The sequence below is a fragment of the Mandrillus leucophaeus genome, unplaced genomic scaffold (assembly GCF_000951045.1).
Source record: "Mandrillus leucophaeus isolate KB7577 unplaced genomic scaffold, Mleu.le_1.0 Scaffold139, whole genome shotgun sequence".
NCBI classification, from domain to species: domain Eukaryota; kingdom Metazoa; phylum Chordata; class Mammalia; order Primates; family Cercopithecidae; genus Mandrillus; species Mandrillus leucophaeus.
The window spans coordinates 2,458,795-2,477,749 of record NW_012101354.1 but is presented as its reverse complement, the minus strand read 5'-3'; the positions used below and the strand labels follow the sequence as shown (position 1 = coordinate 2,477,749).

At 49.3% G+C, this 18,955-nt stretch overlaps 3 protein-coding genes across 4 annotated transcripts in view; 2 read left to right on the top strand and 1 right to left on the bottom strand.

Moving 5' to 3' along the window:
- The first annotated feature begins 211 nt into the window (after nucleotides 1-211).
- CA14 (carbonic anhydrase XIV) lies at nucleotides 212-7,458 on the top strand. The gene is made up of 11 exons (XM_011973626.1): nucleotides 212-664; nucleotides 2,614-2,634; nucleotides 3,920-4,099; nucleotides 4,618-4,760; nucleotides 4,923-5,018; nucleotides 5,202-5,268; nucleotides 5,451-5,608; nucleotides 5,708-5,828; nucleotides 6,063-6,083; nucleotides 6,196-6,280; nucleotides 6,984-7,458. The coding sequence occupies exons 1-11, from the start codon at nucleotides 610-612 to the stop codon at nucleotides 7,048-7,050; spliced, it is 1,014 nt and encodes a 337-aa protein (XP_011829016.1). The 5' UTR covers nucleotides 212-609; the 3' UTR covers nucleotides 7,051-7,458.
- A 327-nt stretch (nucleotides 7,459-7,785) lies between these two features.
- Nucleotides 7,786-18,955, bottom strand: part of APH1A (APH1A gamma secretase subunit) — a 16,810-nt gene continuing 5,640 nt past the window's right edge. The window contains exons 2-8 of the mRNA XM_011973621.1: nucleotides 11,077-11,707; nucleotides 10,337-10,507; nucleotides 10,096-10,169; nucleotides 9,736-9,858; nucleotides 9,455-9,582; nucleotides 8,915-9,038; nucleotides 7,786-8,578 (exon numbers count right to left, since the gene is read on the bottom strand). Of these exons, the coding sequence (XP_011829011.1) occupies nucleotides 8,514-8,578; nucleotides 8,915-9,038; nucleotides 9,455-9,582; nucleotides 9,736-9,858; nucleotides 10,096-10,169; nucleotides 10,337-10,507; nucleotides 11,077-11,189 (798 nt within the window). The 5' untranslated portion in view covers nucleotides 11,190-11,707 and the 3' untranslated portion in view covers nucleotides 7,786-8,513. The remainder of the gene's footprint in view (nucleotides 8,579-8,914; nucleotides 9,039-9,454; nucleotides 9,583-9,735; nucleotides 9,859-10,095; nucleotides 10,170-10,336; nucleotides 10,508-11,076; nucleotides 11,708-18,955) is intronic.
- Nucleotides 10,850-18,955, top strand: part of LOC105534769 (chromosome unknown open reading frame, human C1orf54) — a 19,738-nt gene continuing 11,632 nt past the window's right edge. The window contains exons 1-6 of one of the 2 annotated variants that reach the window (XM_011973623.1): nucleotides 10,850-11,199; nucleotides 14,340-14,469; nucleotides 14,856-14,920; nucleotides 16,171-16,254; nucleotides 17,197-17,255; nucleotides 17,979-18,089. In XM_011973623.1, the coding sequence (XP_011829013.1) occupies nucleotides 14,875-14,920; nucleotides 16,171-16,254; nucleotides 17,197-17,255; nucleotides 17,979-18,089 (300 nt within the window). In that variant the 5' untranslated portion in view covers nucleotides 10,850-11,199; nucleotides 14,340-14,469; nucleotides 14,856-14,874. Of the gene's footprint in view, nucleotides 11,200-14,339; nucleotides 14,470-14,855; nucleotides 14,921-16,170; nucleotides 16,255-17,196; nucleotides 17,256-17,978; nucleotides 18,090-18,955 lie in introns of those variants that run through there. The other variant, XM_011973624.1, reaches the window with a different exon arrangement.

Genomic DNA, 18,955 nt, shown 5'->3' with positions numbered 1-18,955 from the left:
TACAGTGTCCTCTTGAGGGGGCTGAGTTGAACCCCAAAACCCCTTCCTTGACCCCGCCTGTTCCAGAGAACACCTGTCTAAGCAGCATCTGTGTGACTAGCAGAGGAAGGAAGAGCTCACCGCAGCTGGGCTCCTGAGCCAGGGCAAGGGCTCCAGTGAAACTTGCCGCGCTCCAGCTCCGAGTGGGGCCATCCTGCATGCCTAATTGGCTATTTAAGGAGCTGTTCACCAGCAGCCCAGGCAGCACCCCCCTCCACACATACACCCGTCCAGAGCCACCTTAAAAGCAGGAGGCAGTTGTAAAGTCGCTGGCCAGCTAGTGGAGTGGAGACTGCAGAGGGAGATAAAGAGAGAGGGCAGAGAAAGAGGCAGCAAGAGATTTGTCCTGGGGATCCAGAAACCCATGGTACCCTACTGAACACCAAATCCCCTGGAAGCCCACAGAGACAGAAACAGCAAGAGAAGCAGAGATAAATACACTCACGCCAGGAGCGCGCTCTCTCTCTCTCTCTCTCTCTCTCCCCCCCCCTTCCCTCCCTCTGTCTCTCTGCCTGTCCTAGTCCTCCAGTCCTCAAATTCCCAGTTCCCTGCACCCCTTCCTGGGACACTATGTTGTTCTCCGCCCTCCTGCTGGAGGTGATTTGGATCCTGGCTGCAGATGGGGGTAGGTACAACTAAATGTCTGTGTGTGGATTTGTACTGATGTTCACATGTCGCCAGGTGTGCCGAATGTGGGGAGGAGAGGTGTGAAAGGAAGCCTAGAAGCTGGAATAATAGGCTCAGAGATGAGGAAAAAACAGCAGGGTGTGGAGGAGACCACTTCCCTTCTTTACCTTTTGTCTCTCCAGCCTTGCTGTTATTGGAGGTCGGGGAGAACTAGCGGCGGGCAGGGTGTGTACATACGCAAGTGCTGGAATTTCTTGCAGGCTACAGATTTTCTCCAGAGCTCTTTCCCCCACCCCCTGGTCCCAGGCAGGACTCCTGGACTTCTTTATTTACAAACTCCTCCAAATAGGGAGTCAAAGAGGCCTGGGGTGAAAAGAGGATAGATGGGGGTAGGGGGAAGAATACTTCCTGCCCAACTCAGACCCTGATCTCCAATTCATCCCCTTTTGGCCAAGATTCCCTCTTCATTCTGTGGAGTGACTAACTCCCCGGTTATCCTCTGAAAGTGGCAGTAAGAGTCAACGTTTGTTTGACACTTTACAAAGGACTTTCAGGAGCTCCCAGGAGATGAGGAGGGATTCTTGGGAGAACAGGCCGAAGCGCTCCAGGAGTGTCCCCAGGAACTCCTAGACCTCATTTTTGTGTTTCCTGTGCCTAGCACAGTATCCAGCACATACTAGGTGTGTAACTGAGGTTTGTGGAAAGAGCAGGGTGAGGGGGGTGTCCAGAGAGCAGAAGGCAAATGCAGAGAGGATGGGGGCAGGTGGGCAGCCAAATGGAGAGTCACAAATCTCATCTGAGGAGAAAGAAAAAAATAGGGAAAGAGGAGGAAGAGACATAATAAGTGTGTTGAGGCTCTGACCAGAGGGGACGGGCACCTTACAGACCAGGGAGTTCGAGTTGTTGGGGGGTCCCACAGAGATGGTAAATGAGAGGCTGCCTCCAGCTCTCCCTTGGGCCAGCAGAATAGGTCGAGGATAAGAGCAGGACAACTCACAAGTTTGAGAAATTTAAGGGAATAAGAGAGAGAGAAAGAGGAAGGAATTTAGGATTTTTCTCCAGAGTTTCTAGTAGTATGAATATTGCAGCATAAACCACGAAGCCCTTCGTTTTCTTCTTGAGGCAGTTTGGCCGTATGGAGGGGCTGGACCTGCAGACCCTCAGCCTTTGAGTCAGACAGGGCTGCACGAGAGCCTGGCATGTGACCCAGCTGGCAGCTCTCTTCTCTACACACAATGCTTCACTTTCATCCTGTCCCTGCCAGCCTGGCCGCCTGTGCCCACCCACCACTCTCAATCTACAGTAGACCCTGCCCTGACTCCTGCCCTTCCCTAACCATCTGGGAATGTAGGGAGCAGAGCCTCCTGGTGATGAGGAGTTTCCTCTAGAGCTAATGGGACCAGAAGGGAATAATTTACATATGATTTTACAGCTCAGTGCCTTTATTCACGCAATTTTGCAAAGCAAAGGAATAATCCCCCCTTCTGCCCTCAGTAGCACCCCCCAACACACACTCTGAATTCCTTTCTCCTCCCCACTTTCTAGTCCCTATCCTTCAAAACCTCTGCCCACACCCTCACCTCACCCATCCCAATCTTCTAAGTGTTAGATTGACTTGGCACAGGTTAGAGAAAAGTAAGGGTTGGGCCAATCGCACATTTGGATCCAGGTTAATTTTAGTCTCTGGGCTTTACCTCTTTTCCTTCCTCCTCCCCTTTTACTCGGCGGGCACCAGCACAGACTGGCTGGTGATTTTAAATAGGCCCCCCGACCTTTCCACAGAGGTGTCCAGTTTCAGGGCTTCCTTTGGAAAGTGCTGAAGCAGAGGGAGGAGAGACAGCAGAGAGGGAGGTGGAGCAGTACAGAATGCTGGAGGGAGGGGAGCGTGGAGGACACGGCTCCGCCTCAGGCTGCGCTGGCTGTAACCCAAACTATTCTGCCTTGCAGGTCAACACTGGACATATGAGGGTGAGCAGATCTTGCGGCCTCCCGACAACCCCTTCACACTGGGACCTCCTCACCTGGCAAGAAGACACACTGTGCGGGTGGGAGGAGACTTCCTTTAGCTTCTCACCCTAGCTCCTCCCTTCTGGATCTCCTCCTGCCTTGAGTTTCGCATATATGGCTCCTAGATCCTGCTCTAATCATCAAATCCTACACCTCCTGATTTGGCAGAAAAGCTAGTTAAGTCCTCAGTAAATCATGTAGGAGGGAGGGAGCTGGGGTGGAAAGGAAGCTGGGTGGGAACTCTGAGCTTAGCTGCCAGGTCTCCTTCTGGCTCTGTCTATCCTAATCCATCCTACCCCTAACCTGCATCTGAAATTGGGACAGAGGTGGAGATCAGGGGTAAGGAAGAAGCTGGCAGGATAGTTTGTGACCCTGGGGGAGGTGGAACTCAGTTCCTATGAACTACTGATTAATGACTTAACTGAACTCCAGAGTCCATGATAAACGGTCAGTGTGAGAGCAAGAAATGAATGATGAAAAGTTAAGATATCTGAATCCCAAGGCCACTTGATAGGGGGCCTCCAGGAGACCCTATCTCTCTAAGATCTTTTTTTTTTTTTTTCCTGAGACAGAGTCTTGCTCTGTTGCCCAGGCTGGAGTGCAGTGGTGCAATCTGGGCTCACTGCAAACTCCACCTCCCGGGTTTAAGTTATTCTCCTGCCTCAGCCTCTCGAGTAGCTGGAATTACAAGTGCCCACCACCATGTTTGGCTAATTTTTGTATTTTTAGTACAGACAGGGTTTCCCTATGTTGGCCAGACTGGTCTCAAACTCCTGACCTCAAGCGATCCACCTGCCTCGGCCTCCCAAAGTGCTGGGCTTACAGACATGAGCCACTGTGCCTGGCCTACCTAGAATCATTTTATTTCTCCCATTTTTCTACTCCTACTCTCTAATCCCATCTCTCAAGGTATTCAGGTTTTCTATGCATCCCCTCTCCCCCCATTCAGCTTTCTTGTCCTCAAAATACAGGTAAGTAAAAGAGCTACCACTCCCCATTCATTAGGATAGTTGGGAAATCATCACTGCCTCTGGGTAGGGAAGGGGAACTGCAGCGTGAGAATCAACGGGACTCCTACCTCACCCATCCCTGTACAACTGGGGTCTTAACCTGAGTGGAGGGAAGTCCATTTCTACCTCCACCCAGATGTATGGCTTGGTTAGGGGAAGGGTCAAAGGGACAGGGGGTTGTTGAAGGTTGGCTACAGCTGGAGGACAGGACCAATGTCTTTGGTAACCCCCACCAGGCCCACATGGTCAGGACCACTGGCCAGCCTCTTACCCTGAGTGTGGAAACAATGCCCAGTCGCCCATCGATATTCAGACAGACAGTGTGACATTTGACCCTGACTTGCCTGCTCTGCAGCCCCACGGATATGACCAGCCTGGCACCGAGCCTTTGGACCTGCATAACAATGGCCACACAGGTAAAAGCACAGGCTCCAAGGAGTTGTAGGCTCCAGCTCAGAACTTAAGAGTCAGATCCTTTTGTAGTTCATGAGCGTGATGATGGGGTGTTCATGAGCATGCGTAAGATGTGCCACCCTCGAACCTTGTTATGATGTTGGCACATTACCCATCTGACATAAATAAACAAACAAATAAGCTCAGGAGTCAGAGGAAAGCAGCATTCTCCTAACCTGCAAATTCTCAAAAACTTTTGTCCATGAATTTGGAGATATGAGAATAGGGATCAGGATCCTGTAGCCAAGGCGGGAATCAAAATGTTTATAATCAAGCTCAATAGGTAGGTTAGTATCATTGCACTGACTTGAACCGAGAAAAAGGAAGATATACTAGAAAAGCACTGGCCTGTGGGAGGAACTGGGTGCTACTGGGGGAGAAAACTGGAAGAGGGCCAAGTCTCCCAAGAAGTGGTGGCAACCCAGGAGTGGGAATGTATCCACATTCCTCCACCAATCCTAGTTTGCTCTTTTCCTCACAGTGCAACTCTCTCTGCCCTCTACCCTGTATCTGGGTGGACTTCCCCGAAAATACGTAGCTGCCCAGCTCCACCTGCACTGGGGTCAGAAAGGATCCCCAGGGGGGTCAGAACACCAGATCAACAGTGAAGCCACAGTTGCAGAGGTACCAGGGAACAAAGAGCTGGGACTCAAAGTAACAGGGATGGTTGGTCCTGGGGAAAGGATCTGGACCTTAGAGGACAGCAGGGGAACGGTGGCAGCTAGTATCAAGGCCTTGAAGGGGGTGGGGACATCCCATGATTCAATTCCCTCTTAATTCCTTCAGCTCCACATTGTACATTATGACTCTGATTCCTATGACAGCTTGAGTGAGGCTGCTCAGAGGCCTCAGGGCCTGGCTGTCCTGGGCATTCTAATTGAGGTCAGTAGCCCCCAGTCCCTTCCAGGTTTCTCTCCACTTCCTCTGCAACCCTCACACCTATTTCTGTTGCTGGCCTCCCTCCTATGGCAGGCAGCAGCCCACCCTGACCATTTATTCTGTACATAAATTTCTTATTCCAAACATGGACTCATTCCAAACTCTCTCCCTTTCCTCCTCTTCCAGGTGGGTGAGACTAAGAATATAGCTTATGAACACATTCTGAGTCACTTGCATGAAATCAGTCATAAAGGTGAGCCTTAAAAACCTATAGCAGGAAGTAAGATTAGACTTTCAAAAACCTTTCAAAAAATATCCTAAAAAGCCTTGGGATGAGGCAATTACTTACAGCCAAGGAATTTTGCATCTGGGAGCCCTATCTAGGTAAGCTAGGACACACTACAAGGAAGATGAGTCCCAGTCTGTTCTCCCCAGATCAGAAGACCTCGGTGCCTCCCTTCAACCTAAGAGAGCTGCTCCCCCCACAGCTGGAGCAGTACTTCCGCTACAATGGCTCGCTCACAACTCCCCCTTGCTACCAGAGTGTGCTCTGGACAGTCTTCTATAGAAGGTCCCAAATTTCAATGGAACAGGTAGGTGGTGGAGAAATGAGGTGAGGCGAGACACAGTTGTAACTTCAGACCCCTTCCCACTCCCCAAAGTGACACCTCTCCCACGCTTCTGCTCCTCAGCTGGAAAAGCTTCAGGGGACACTGTTCTCCACGGAAGAGGAGCCCTCTAAGCTTCTGGTACAGAACTACCGAGCCCCTCAGCCTCTCAATCAGCGCATGGTCTTTGCTTCTTTCAGCCAAGGTGATTCTGCACCGCTCAGAAGAGATGGGAAACTGAGGGGAACACAATGGCAGGAACTAGGGAGCCAATGGGAAGAAAAGGCTAATAGGAGAGGGGTTTTCGGGACTTGCTTGGACTGGGAACCAACCCCCACCCCAGGGTGCCTGGGTGATTCTCCCAGGCATAGCAGCAGAGTGCTGCTCCCAGCTGGGATGGGGATCTGAAGTCCCACTGACCCACTTTCTTCTCTTACAGCGGGATCCTTGTACACCACAGGTAAGGCAGCCTTATAAGATATTGTGGGGAGGGGAGGTATCCTCACCGAGTCGGGGAAGGGCTCAAAATCTGTTAGTCCTAGGCTGACACCTTTTACCTTTATCTCCCCCAGGTGAAATGCTGAGTCTAGGTGTAGGAATCTTGGTTGGCTGTCTCTGCCTTCTCCTGGCTGTTTATTTCATTGCTAGAAAGATTCGGTGAGGTCCTACTTTCCATTCCTCCAGTCCTTTCTTTCTTCCTTTTCTTGGGAGATGGAGTCTTGCTCCGTTACCCAGTCTGGAGTGCAGTGGTGCGCAATCTCAGCTCACTGCAACCTCTGCCTCCTGGGTTCAAGCAATTCTCCTGCCTCAGCCTCCTGAGTAGCTGGGACTACAGGCACGCACCATCACACCCAGCTAATTTTTGTATTTTTAGTAGAGACAAGGTTTCACCATATTGGCCAGGGTGGTCTCAAACTCCTGACCTCAGGGGATCCCCCCGCCTCGGCCTCCCAAAGTACTGGGATCACAGGCGCGAGTCACCCGCTTTTTGAGACAGGTTCTCACTGTTGTCCAGGCTGGAGTGCATGGCTTTATCACAGATCACTGCAACCTCCACCTACTGGACTCAAGTAGTCCTCCCACCTCAGCCTCCTAAGTAGCTGGGACTACTGGCATGTGCCACCATGCCCGGCTAATTTTCGTATTTTTAGCAGAGACAGGTTTTCACTATGTTGCCCAGGCTGGTCTCCAACTCCTGACCTCAAGTGATTCGCCTGCCTCAAGCCTCCCAAAGTGCTGGGATTACAGGTGTGAAACACCTCGCCCAGCCCTCTTTTCTATTAAAAATCATTCTCCTATTCCACCTCTAATCTGCTTCACTTAGATAGCAGTCATTCTCATGAGCCATTCCCCTTTCCAGGAAGAAGAGGCTGGAAAACCGAAAGACTGTGGTCTTCACCTCAGCACGAGCCACGACTGAGGCATAAATTCCCTCTCAGATACCGTGGATGTGGATGACTTCCCCTAATGCCTATCGGGAAGCCTCTAAAATGGGGTGTACGGTCTGGCCAGAAACACTGTAGAAGTAGTAGGCAGATGTCCTCCTTCCCCTGGACATCTCCTACAGAGAGGAATGGACCCAGGCTGTCATTCGAGGAAGAACTGCAGAGCCTTCAGCCTCTCCAAACATGTAGGAAATGAGGAAATCCCTGTGTTGTTAATGCAGAGAACAAACTCTGTTTAGTTGCAGGGATATATCCCAAAGTCCTCTACCCCCTTACTTTTATGGCCCTTTCCCTAGATATACTGCAGGATCTCTCCTTAGGATAAAGAGTTGTTGTTGAAGTTGTATATTTTTGATCAATATATTTGGAAATTAAAGTTTCTGACTTTAATTCCGGCCTATCCTTTGAGGCTCTTGAGGGTGGGCAAGTTCCTGAATCCCTCAGGTGGTAAAGATATGCAAAGGATGGGGAAAAGAAGCATGGGTGATTAACTCCTTTTATCCCACCCCTGGACAGAAAGATTAGCTTCTGGGAAAACACTTAACCCAAAGTTTCAGACATGTTAAACCACTAGCCCAGATTTCTGCCCTTGCACCAAGGCTATGCTTGGAGATCAGTGGTTGACAGGTTAGGAAAGTGGCTGGACAAGAGATCTGAGAGGGCAGAAATCTCAATTAACATGCTATCCCCTCCCTTAAAAGCCAAGTTCCCCCACAATTACAAATTCTTTTTTATTAGTCAAAATCACAATCACCTTGATTAAAAGGATGGGACACTCCACCCTCAGCAGAAAATGATACAGTTTATAGAAAACCTCCCCACCCCTCCCACACCCCAATTAAAAACTACAAAAAAATCTGCCCTCCTTCCCTACGATGTCATGGTAGTCTGACTCCTCCAGCGGCACTGCAGCTCTGGAGCGGTCAGCTCACCACAGCACCCTCCACTTCACCTTGGGGAGAGGAGGGATGCTGGTGGTTAAGGAGGTTAAAACCATTAGTTCCAGTAATGCCAGTTCCCAAACATGCACTTCCTTCCTTTCCCTCAAGGTCTGGGACCAAGGAGAAAGGTACAGAAATGAGCCCAGCCATGAGGAGCAACTCGAGGAGAGAAAATATAGCTCAAGGAGGTTAGAAGAGTTCCAACATACCTCCTCCCTTCCCCCACCTCAAAAAAGAGAAAAAGGCAGTTTAGGGTATTTGATCACACCAAAAATGGTTCCCCTCAGGCCTGAGAAAAAGACCAAGATGTCCAGTCTGGGGAGGGAGTACTGAGAAACTCAGAGCTCATCTACCCTTGAGCCTCCATTAATTTCATCTCCAGGGCAATGGCTAAACTAGGTCCCTTTTCTTGGCAACCTGCACTGTCCAGAACTGGAGATGGAGAAATACAGGGCGAGGACATCAGGAGGGCACCCCAGGCCCAGGGGTCCCCCCTAGGTTCCCTCAGTCCTCGGGTGGGATGCGCAGGGCAGAATACACCATCACCCGACTGTCCTCCTGCCGTCGGCCTGCAGAGGGGAAGGGAGGTGAGTCTTGGGCAGGGTGAGAGCAGAGCACTGACACAGGGGGAGTCCTGGACAACAAGGGGGTCCCCAGGTGGTGGGGATAAGTGCAGATTCAAACCCACCAGTCACTGACTGGCTGAACCCAGGCTGCTCCTGGTAAAGCTTAGAGACTAACGGTCACAAAAGGACAAAGCAAAACCCTGGAGGTGGTGGGGTAGACCGACGAGAAGGAGACAGAGAATGTGGGCAATGGACCCGGGCTGGGGCTGGGCTCAGTCATGGGCAGTGGACAGGCAGGTGGGATCTGTCAGGCGATCAGTCCAGGTAGTCAGTCCTTACACAAGAGGCTGCGCTGAATACTTCGGAGGGACCCTCCAGCTGTGATGAAGGCCCAGAGCCCCATGGAAACAGTGACTGCATAGATGGGCAGCAGGCTGGCCTCATACCAGGGGTTCAGGAATGTCTAGGAAGGAGGGTAAGAGTAGGAAAGAGATTAGATTCTCCCCCGACCTAATCCCCATATTTTCTCTGTACCTTTGACTCCCAGACATCTCTCTCAAATTCCCCAGTCTTTCCCTTCAGAGCACCAACATCTTGTGGTTAAGGGGACTTTTGATTTTCAGCTCCTCAGAACCTCAAAGGTTTCTGCCGCTCCTGACCACCTCAGGCCCTCTGCATTACAGTTTGACTAACGCGTTCAACCTCCTCCCCAGAGCAGGTGCTAGAACTGATGCTGAGGTGAGAGACCTCAAAAGACTCACCTTTCCGCCTCCTCCCAGGTAAGTTAAAAATGTTAAGAAGTGAGGATACCCTTTCCCCGACATCCCACTCACCATTAAATGCTTTTCTCCCTAACTTAAGCCCCTGTCTCCAACTCACCAGTCCCGATGTCAGTAGGTGACTCCCAACCACCAGGCCCAAAGCCCAGTACCGTCTCCTCTCACAGGCATCAAAGAACACAACTCCCCAAAAGGTATGGAGCAGGATAATGGCTGCTGTCAGAAAGGCTGCAGGGAGGGAGATGGGGAGGAGATACATCCCTGATCTTCTCCCAGCCTCCTGAGATGTTGAGCCAAAGAAGTCTCCCAGGGAAGGCCAATAAATCAGATAAGGGACAAGGATGGATGGGGGGTGAAGGCTAGATAGAAGTTGGATCTTACCTGAAGTCAGGAAGTAATAGGGTGAGTCTCCATGGATCCCAACCACACCTGGCCCAAGTGCATCAGCCAAAATATTGATAACAGAGAAGACACCACTGATGATACCGAAGGAGAGACCAGAAACTGGGGGAAGGGAGGATCTCATCAATGTCAGAGATCACACTATTGCCTGTTCACCACTGACGCCTCCCCATTCCCCGTTACAATTCTTTCACGCCTACTCTCCCTCCAGACCAACTTTCTTTGGAAGTGACGGATGAAGGAAAATAAGAAGCCACTTAGAACATGTGGGTATTTAGAGACTTCCCTAGAGGAGGGGGCTGTCCAACTCCCTCCTCCAGTCCCTCTCCCTTGGCTCACCATAGGCCATCTGGCGGATGGAGATGGGTGATCTTCCGTCCTCACTCAGCGATGCTAACCCCTCATCTGCCTTCCTGGGGTGGGGTGGGGTAGGGGAAACATGAGGGAGGGCAGGGATGCTCCTTTCCCTCTAATGTCCTCCCTTAGTGCCTCCTCTTCCAAACCAGCACCCAGGGGCTGCCCCACTTCCCACAGTGCAGTCCTCTGCCCCTCTCCCCTCCAGACCACTCCATCATCTTACTTAAGCAGCTTGTAGTAGGCAAAGCGGAACACCTCCTGTAGAAGGACAGAGACAGCAGCACCAAAAATCAGGAGGCCGTACTGGAGCCGGGCATCTGACCGGTCGGTCACATGGACCAAGATGAACCAGACCACAGAGGCCAGGAGCAGGGAGACCAGCCAGAAAAATGCCCTGAGAAAAGACAGGGACAGTGAGACAAGCAATGGTAAGGGCTGCCAGAGAAATCAAGGAGGGAAACCAGCCAAGGTGCTTGAAGGGTGGAAGTTAGCCTTCCGGATGGTTAGGGAGACATGGACCAGGTAGGGTAACTGTTTCCACCAAGAGACTCATCTGTAGAAACGTGAACGCAGAGGAAAGGGGAGAAATCTAATTAAAGAGTCTTCAGAGCGATGAGAGCCAGAGTGTGCGAGCACCGAAGGGCGAGGTATCCATTCCTGGATCCTCCCCTAAGGCACCTGACTCGGCCAGCCTAGGTCAGCACAGCCCCCTCACGAGTCTCGGCCTTGGGCCTTCTCTGACGTCGCTGGGAGGAATATAGAAGGAATCTGTGAGATCCTTGGAAGGTGGAAACCAACTGCGGGAAAAGGCAAATCTCCCAGACCCAACCCCTCACCTCCGCCCAAACTTCACCTCCGATTTATCGTCCCCAATTCAGGCTCCCAGGCTCGCCCCAGTTCCTCCAGCCCCTTCCGCACCTCTCTCTTCGACGCTCTTCCGCGTCTCCCGGACCCCCTACTCACCCTGCGACCAGGATGATAACGCGAAGTGGATCCCCAGCCACAGTGATCAAGAAAAGCGCGAAGGCCGGGCCGAACGCGACGAAAGTGCAGCCGAAAAATACCGCAGCCCCCATGGCTGGGCAGGTGGGAGGGGGGTGGGGGCCTGACCAGGACAGGCAAATGGGAGAGGTACGCCAGCTGGGGAGTCCGCGTGGGGTGGCAACGCGACCCCACGAGGGGCGCGGTGCAATGTCACCCCCGAACCCCGGGGAAGGGGAAGGGGGGGAACCAAAACCCCAAATGAAGGTCCGCGGGACTTCCTCTACGGAAGCCGAAGAGGGGACAAATCCCGGTCGCAGCCCCACGGCCACCTCCCATCTAATCCCCACCCCCGGAAGGCCAATGGAGAATCAGCGCGGGCGGAGCAGCTCGACCTGCTGGGAGTTGTAGTCGCCTTCCGAGGCCTTGACTTCGTCCTGGGAGTGGCTCGAACCGGTTAATGGGAGTGGGCCGGGAATGGACCAGTAAAGACACAGATTCCTGGGTTCGGTTGCGCCTCCGTCGCTGTTTCCTTTCGTCACTTTGTGGGGAAAAGTGGTAGCAATCATACCTCTTCTTGAAGGGCTGCAGCGGGGGTAGATCCTGTTTGAATCTAAGAGACAAATACAAAGACAGCACAGGATGGGGCGCAGGGAGATAGGGACGGGTATTGTTCTTACTTGAATGAGAGGAAATGGGCTACAGCTGTTGCCTAAGGGATGAAGATTACATTAAAAAGTAGGAGCTCTTCGGACAGGCTAGTATAATAAACATGGAATACAGTATATCGCTAATGAAGCCTTCATCTGTAATGACAAGAGAATTGGAGAGAAGCAAAAGGATCCTGGAGAGAAATGTTAGGAAGGCATTTTGAAAGAGTCCGGGAGTTTAAAAGCAATTAGAGCGATGGGGTTGAAGGAAAACGACACCCCCGCCCCAAGTTCCTTTTATGTCATACTTCCTCTGTTTATTGTCTGAAAAATGAACCTCAGTGGTGCGTTTTCCTCAGATTGGAGAGGGGTTGTGTATTAGAGTGAATGAAAGTTAAAGTAGGCTGGGCGCGGTGCCTCACCCCTGTAATCCCAGCACTTGGGGAGGCCAGGAGTTTGAGACCAGCCTGGCCAACATGGCGAAACCCCATTTCTACTAAAAATGAAAAAATTAGCCAGGTGTGGTGGCGCGCGCCTGTAATCCCAACTACCCGGGAGGCTGAGCGGCAAGAATAGCTTGAACCTGAGAGGCAGAGGTGGCAGTGAGCTGCGACTGCGCCACTGCACTACAGCCTGGACAACGGAGTGAGGTTCTGTCTCAAGAAAGAAAAAGAAAGTTAAAGTAGGAGAGGAGAGGATTGTAATCCCATTTGAATGGGTAGAGGTTAGTCCTTAGGGCAGATGTTAGGCAAAGGAATCTGAGGATGGAAAAGAGGGAAGGAATCTGGAATATCGTTTTTGAAAGCATAACCAAAGTACCAAAAAAACCCACAGAAATTGTTTAAAGATAACCAAACTTGCTTTCCTTCCTGGAAGTGATTTACGATTTAATCCATATGTGCACACTCACATACGTGTTTTACATGTGTTCCAGGAAATTCTGGAAAGGAGCTGAGGAATAGATTGTATAGATTTACATAGAGGCTGGTCACAGTGGCTCATGCCTGTAATTCCAGCACTTTTGGAGGCCAAGGTGGCGGGATCACTTGAGGTCAGGAGTTTGAGACTAGCCTGGCCAGCATGTTGAAACCCCGTCTCTAATAAAAATACAAAAAATTAGCCAGGCATGGTGGTGCGCACCTGTAGTCCCAGCTACTCAGGAGGCTGAGCCACAAGAATAGCTCGAACCTGGGAGGTGGAGATTACAGTGAGCTGAGATCACACCACTGCACTCAAACCTGGGCGACAGAGCAAGACTCTGTCTCCAAAAAAAAAGAAAGAAAAGATTTACATGGAACGTCACAAGGCAAATTATTCCCTAATAAGATTAAGAGGGTAGCATTATCGTGGCCTGTGTTCAAGACTCCAGTATGTCCTGCTTCTGAGCCCAGCAGGCAGAGTCAGGTGGATAGCAATGAGACAATTCTGCTCATGTCTTTTTTTTGCGATGGAATCTCACTCTGTCGCTCAGACTGGAGTACAGTGGTGCGATCTCGGCTAACTGCAACCTCTGCCTCCCAGGTTCAAGTGATTCTCTTGCCTCAGCCTCCCTAGTACCTGGGATTACTGGCGCCCGCCACCACAACTAGCTAATTTTTGTATTTTTAGTAGAGACAAGGTTTCACCATGTTGGCCAGGTTGATCTCCTGATCTCCTGACCTCAGGTGATCCATCTGCCTAGGCCTCCCAAAGTGCTGGGATTACAGGCGTGAGCCACTGTGACCAGCTTCATCTCTCCATTGTGTGTTATCACAGCATCTTCTGACCAGGCTCTAAACCTATCTTGTTCGTGGGTGGTTCCACAGACACTTGCACAGTGCCTGACTCATAGTAGATGTTGGGCAGATACTTATTAACTTCCCTTAAGAACAAAGCAAAACTGTCTTTTCTTATTCCCTTGCCTGTAAGCTCTCAGTGCCTATCAGACTAGGCCTAGCACACTGTGCCTAGCACATACGTTGCTAAGGGTTTCTGAATTGAATGATCATGGGAAACATAAAAGCAGAGGAAAGGATAAAAACTCTACTCCTGTAGGACTGAATGAAGGGAACACACCAAGTGACCGAATGTGGGAGGGAGGGTATGGCACCTGTAGCAGGGAAAGAGACTATCTGCTTCCTCCCTTCTCCCAACTTGCATCCTGGAAGTTGAGAAAGAGATGAGGTGAGGCTGGGCTGGGCACAGTGGCTCATGCCTGTAATCCCACTTTGGGAGGCCGAGATGGGTGGATCACCTGAGGTCAGGAGTTCGAGACCAGCCTGGGCCAATATGGTGAAACTTTGTCTCTACTAAAAACACAAAACTTAGCTGGACATGGTGGCATGCACGTGTAGTCTCAGCTACTGGGGAGGCTGAGGCAGGAGAATCACTTGAACCCGGGAGGCGGAGGTTGCAGTGAGCCGAGATCGTGCCACTGCACTCCAACCTGGGTGAGAAAGCGAGACTCTGTCTCAAAAGAAAACAAAGAGGTGAGGTGAGGTCAGTATTACCAGAGAGGAAATAACTGACCGTGGCTGAGAGACTTTTATCTGAAGCCATGCAGCAGGTGCTTTAAGTCAGAAAATGATGGGTAAATATTGTTCCCATTCTCCATAGCTCAAGACAGACAGAAGAAAGGGACTCTTTTCAGTCTAGAAAAATGCTCACTCCTTCCTCATATCATTTCCACTGTGATGAAAAAAGACTGATGAAGCCTCAGAGAGAAACGCAACTCTGGGTGGTGATGGTAAGTCAGGGACAGTGAGAGGGAGGGTGAGCTTTTTATGAGGCCTTGGAGGAAGGAAGGAAAGCCAGGAGAGGGAAAACTTCTTGGTAGGCTTATTTTTATTTTTTTATTTTTTGGTAATGGCAGTGGAAGTCCTGAATGGATCTAATCTAGGGCAGGGGGAGCTTAAGAAACATGTTTGTATCAAAAGCCCCTTTTGCCTCTCAATCTGGGCAGCTCTGGCTGGGGACCGGCAGTAACTGGAGATCTAGTCAGTCAGCCAGTAGGCGGGGAGTTCTGCCCCCTGGGAGGAGAAGAGTTGCTGCAGGTCCTTCCCTGCTTTGGAGGAGGAGGGGAGGCGGGGTAAGTTTGGTGGGAAACTGTAATTTCCTTTTTTACTTTTACAGCAATAGTGCAGAATCCAGAATGGATATCCTCTTTGCAGCCATCCTTGCTGTGCCATTTATCCTGGGTAAGTCCACTTCTCTCACTGAGCTTTTGTGCCTGGTCTTCTACCATAAATGGGGTGGGAGAAAAAAAAATGAGGAGTGGGTAAGAGGCGCATTTCAATGGGGAGCAATAGAGTTTTCTCATCGTGCTAGGATCCGGTGTTGAGGGCAGAATGGAGATCTGGAAGGCAGAGCCAGGAAAGGGGAAAAAAAAGCAGAGTCCTGTCAAAGAAGGAGGATGGAGCTCCAGATACAAGGAGGCCCTAGCAACACTGAGCTCAGTTCTCCATCACCACGGAAGTTGAACAAGATGAGAGGCGCTAAAGTAAGGGTGAAGGAGGAATTATTGGAAGGTGTCACAGTCTAAAACTAGTAGTTAGGGTATCTCCTTTCCCAGAGAATTGGAGGAAAAAAACTGCTATTAGTAAAGACACAGAAGTGGGTTGACCTTCAGGGTAGTGGAAAACTGGCTGTCTTCAGGGACAGGGTCCCAACAGTAGCTTGGCTCCTTCCCTCCTTTGTTCCCCAGTCTGCCAGGTGTGTCTCTCATTGTTTCCTTTTCCTCTAGATTCTTGTGTCATTAGCTTGGAGTTGAAGGGAAAGCATTCAAGGAGCTCAGGGAAGTGTTTAGCAGGAGGCCTGGAGTTCTTGATCCAGTCATATCAAAGCCACATATTTTTAGTTCTGAAAGGGAAGAAAAACTAAAGGAGATGGGTCATTTAGTCCAGCTGACTCATTTTAAGAAAGCGGATGTTAAGTGGATTGTTCAGGGTTATTCCGTTAGCAGTGAAGCTGGAACTAAAGCTCAAATCCAAAGCCTAAGGGTGTGTGTTATTTGTAAGAGACACTGATGAGAAAAGATCTCTCACAAATACAGTAAGATCTGGAGCATACTAAATAGAAGATTTGGTGTGTTTAATTCCTGGTCTCTACTCTTCCTATCTTTTTTAGGTTTGGTTCTCCCTTTGGGTTTATAGTATGTGAAGGGGACTGTTTTCTGTTTTAGGAGTTCCTGGATTGAAAAGGCACAGAGTAACAGGCCTCATTACAGATATGGAGCCCAGAAGACTGAGAGGAGTGTAAGGGTGCACAGGCAGGAAGGGAGTATGACTATTGGAGGGGAAGAGAAAGAAAGAAAGAAAGAGAGAGAGAGAGACAGAGAGAGAGAAAGCGAGAAAGCGAGAAAGCTGGGAACGCTGAGGTCAATTCCAGGTGTCCTTTTGTTAGTAAGGTGTTCCAGATGTCCCTTGACCTATAGTCCTTGTCCCCATAGGACAAGAATATGAGGATGAAGAAAGAATGGGAGAGGATGAATATTATCAGGTGGTCTATTATTATACAGTCACCCCCAGTTATGGTGAGTACATGAAAGGCTCTTGCTCTTAGCCAACTGGAGAGAGGCTTCAGGATATTTAGTTCTGAGACTTTGCTTTTCACTTTGCAGCAGAGCAATGGGGTCAGAGAAAAATCTAGCTATAAACAAAACCTATCAAGGCTAATGATGGGCCGGGGACAGTGACTCATGCCTGTAATCCCAGCACTTTGGGAGGCTGAGGCGGGTGGATCACCTGAGGTCAGAAGTTCGAGACCAGCCTGACCAACAGGGTGAAACCCTGTCTCTACTAAAAATACAAAAATTAGCCAGGCATGGTGGCACCTGCCTGTAGTCCCAGTTATTCAAGAGGCTGAGGCAGGAGAATCACTTGAACCCGGGAGGCCGGACGTTGTGGTAAGCCGAGATCACGACACTGTATTCCAGCCTGGGGGATAGAATGAGACTCCATCTCAAAAAAAAAAAAAAAAAGACTGATTTTTAGATGGGAGGATTGCTTGAGCCCAGGAGTTCAAGGCCAGCCTGAGCATCATAGCAAGACCTTGTCTCTATAGATAAAAAAAAATTTTTTTTTTTCAATTAGCTGGGCATGGTGGCACATGGCTGTAGTCCCAGCTACTCAGGAGGCTGAGGCGAGAGGATCACTTGAGCTCAGGAGCTGGAGGTGGCAGTGAGCTATGATTGAACTAACTGTACTCCAGCCTGTTAACAGAGTGAGACCTTGACTCTAAAAAAAGAAGAACTTGAAAATTTTTCAAATTTGTAAATTATTTTAGATACCTAGATTGAAAATATAAATGTATACACTCACAGTCATTTTTAACATTACAGTTAAATAAAATTGGATTATACCAATAAATGTTACAACTTAAGTTAAACTATTCTGAGCAATTTCTTCCCTTTTCATTTCCAGATCTAGAGTTACCTTTTTCTCTAATTATTACTGATTTTCTTTCTCCTCTGCAGATGACTTTAGTGCAGATTTCACCATTGATTACTCCATATTTGAGTCAGAGGACAGGCTGGTGAGTGACCTCTACATCTAAAAGGTTTAGGATAAGCAACAATTAAAAAGAAACTGGCCAGGCGTGGTGGCTGACGCCTGTAATCCCAGCACTTTGGGAGGCCAAGGCGAGTGAATCATTTGAGGTCAAGAGTTTGAGACCAGCCTGGCCAACACGGTGAAACCCCATCTCTACTGAAAATACAAAAACATTAGTTGGACATGGTAGCATACACCTATAATCTCAGCTACTCAGAAGGGTGAGGTAGGAGAATCACTTGAATCCGGGAGATGGAGGATGCAGTGAGCCAAGATTGTTCCACTGCACTCCACCCTGGGCAACAGAGCCAGACTCCATCTCAAAAAAAAAAAAGAAGAAAAGAAAAGAAAAGAAACTGGGCAATGTTGAAATGTATCTGATTAGCAAAAATAAAAATGAGTTTGATGAGGAGAAACTAAGTAGTAGGCCCAAAACAGATTTGTTAACCTATCTGGGGAGGAGAAAAAAGCCAGAACTTTATAAATTGTCCTCAGTAAGTTTGCTAAGACACTGAGGAGGGGCATCAAGGGAGTTCTGAATGAGATGGGTACAAATCTATGCAGTACAGGGTAGGGGGGAATCCCTGAGCTTAAGTCCTTGGGCTGGGTGGAGGTGGTGAAGGGGAGAACTTTAAATAGAGAATCTATGAAGATGTTGGATGGAAAAAATGATAACTCTGTGTTTCCCAAATCCTACTGAGGGTAGAACAGGTTGGATAAAGACACAACAGAGGCAGTAGGGACTACCATTAGTCTTGAAACAGCACGTGCAGACCATCCGAAGCCTGTAACTGTGAAACCAGTAACAACGGAACCAGTGAGTTGATTGGGGATTGGGGGCTGGGGGGAGACAGGATATCCCTAGTGACGTGGAGTAATAGAGGCCTGGAATACCAGGCTTTGGTGGATGGGGGAACCAAATAATTAGTACTTCAATGTAGGTGTTCATCTCAACTTGGCCATGTTTCACTGAGATTTAATACTAACCCGGTATACAGAACACTGGGAAGATATGGTGCAGTTAAATTTCAGTTCAGTAGTATTCAATATGCATGTAATCTGTGCCTAAGGCTGCTAAAGTAACTGATGCTGATCAAAAAGAAATCTATGATGTTCCTGTCCTCAAAGAACTTATAAAATTCAAGTTTACATTTACGAAACACTCAGAACAAAATGAAAAGGTATGTTACAATGTTAAATTATATATAAATTTGAAAGCAGAACATACTGGCAGTGCTTTAGCCAGTGTAAGGAGAGAGATTAGTACAGGTTAGAGTTGTCTGAAAAGCTTTCAAGAGGCATTTGTGGTTGAGATACACCTTGAAGAATAGATGAGCTTTTGATTGGTGGGTAGTTATGAAAGGACAGAAGCAATTAGGAGAAAGAATAGTTATTCCAAGAGTGAAAGAGGCCAGGTGTGGTGGCTTACGCCTGTAATCCTTTGGGAGGCCAAGGTGGTAGGATCACTTGAGGTCAGCAGTTCAAGGCTAGTTCAAGGGCCAACATGGTGAAACCACCCATCTCTACTAAAAATACAAAAGTTAGCCAGGCGTGGTGGTGCCTGCCTATAATTCCAGCTACTTGGGAAGCTGAGGCATGAGAATCGCTTGAACCTGGGAGGCAGAGGTTGCAGTGAGCTGAGATCATGCCACTCCACTCCAGCCTGGGCAACAGAGCGAGACT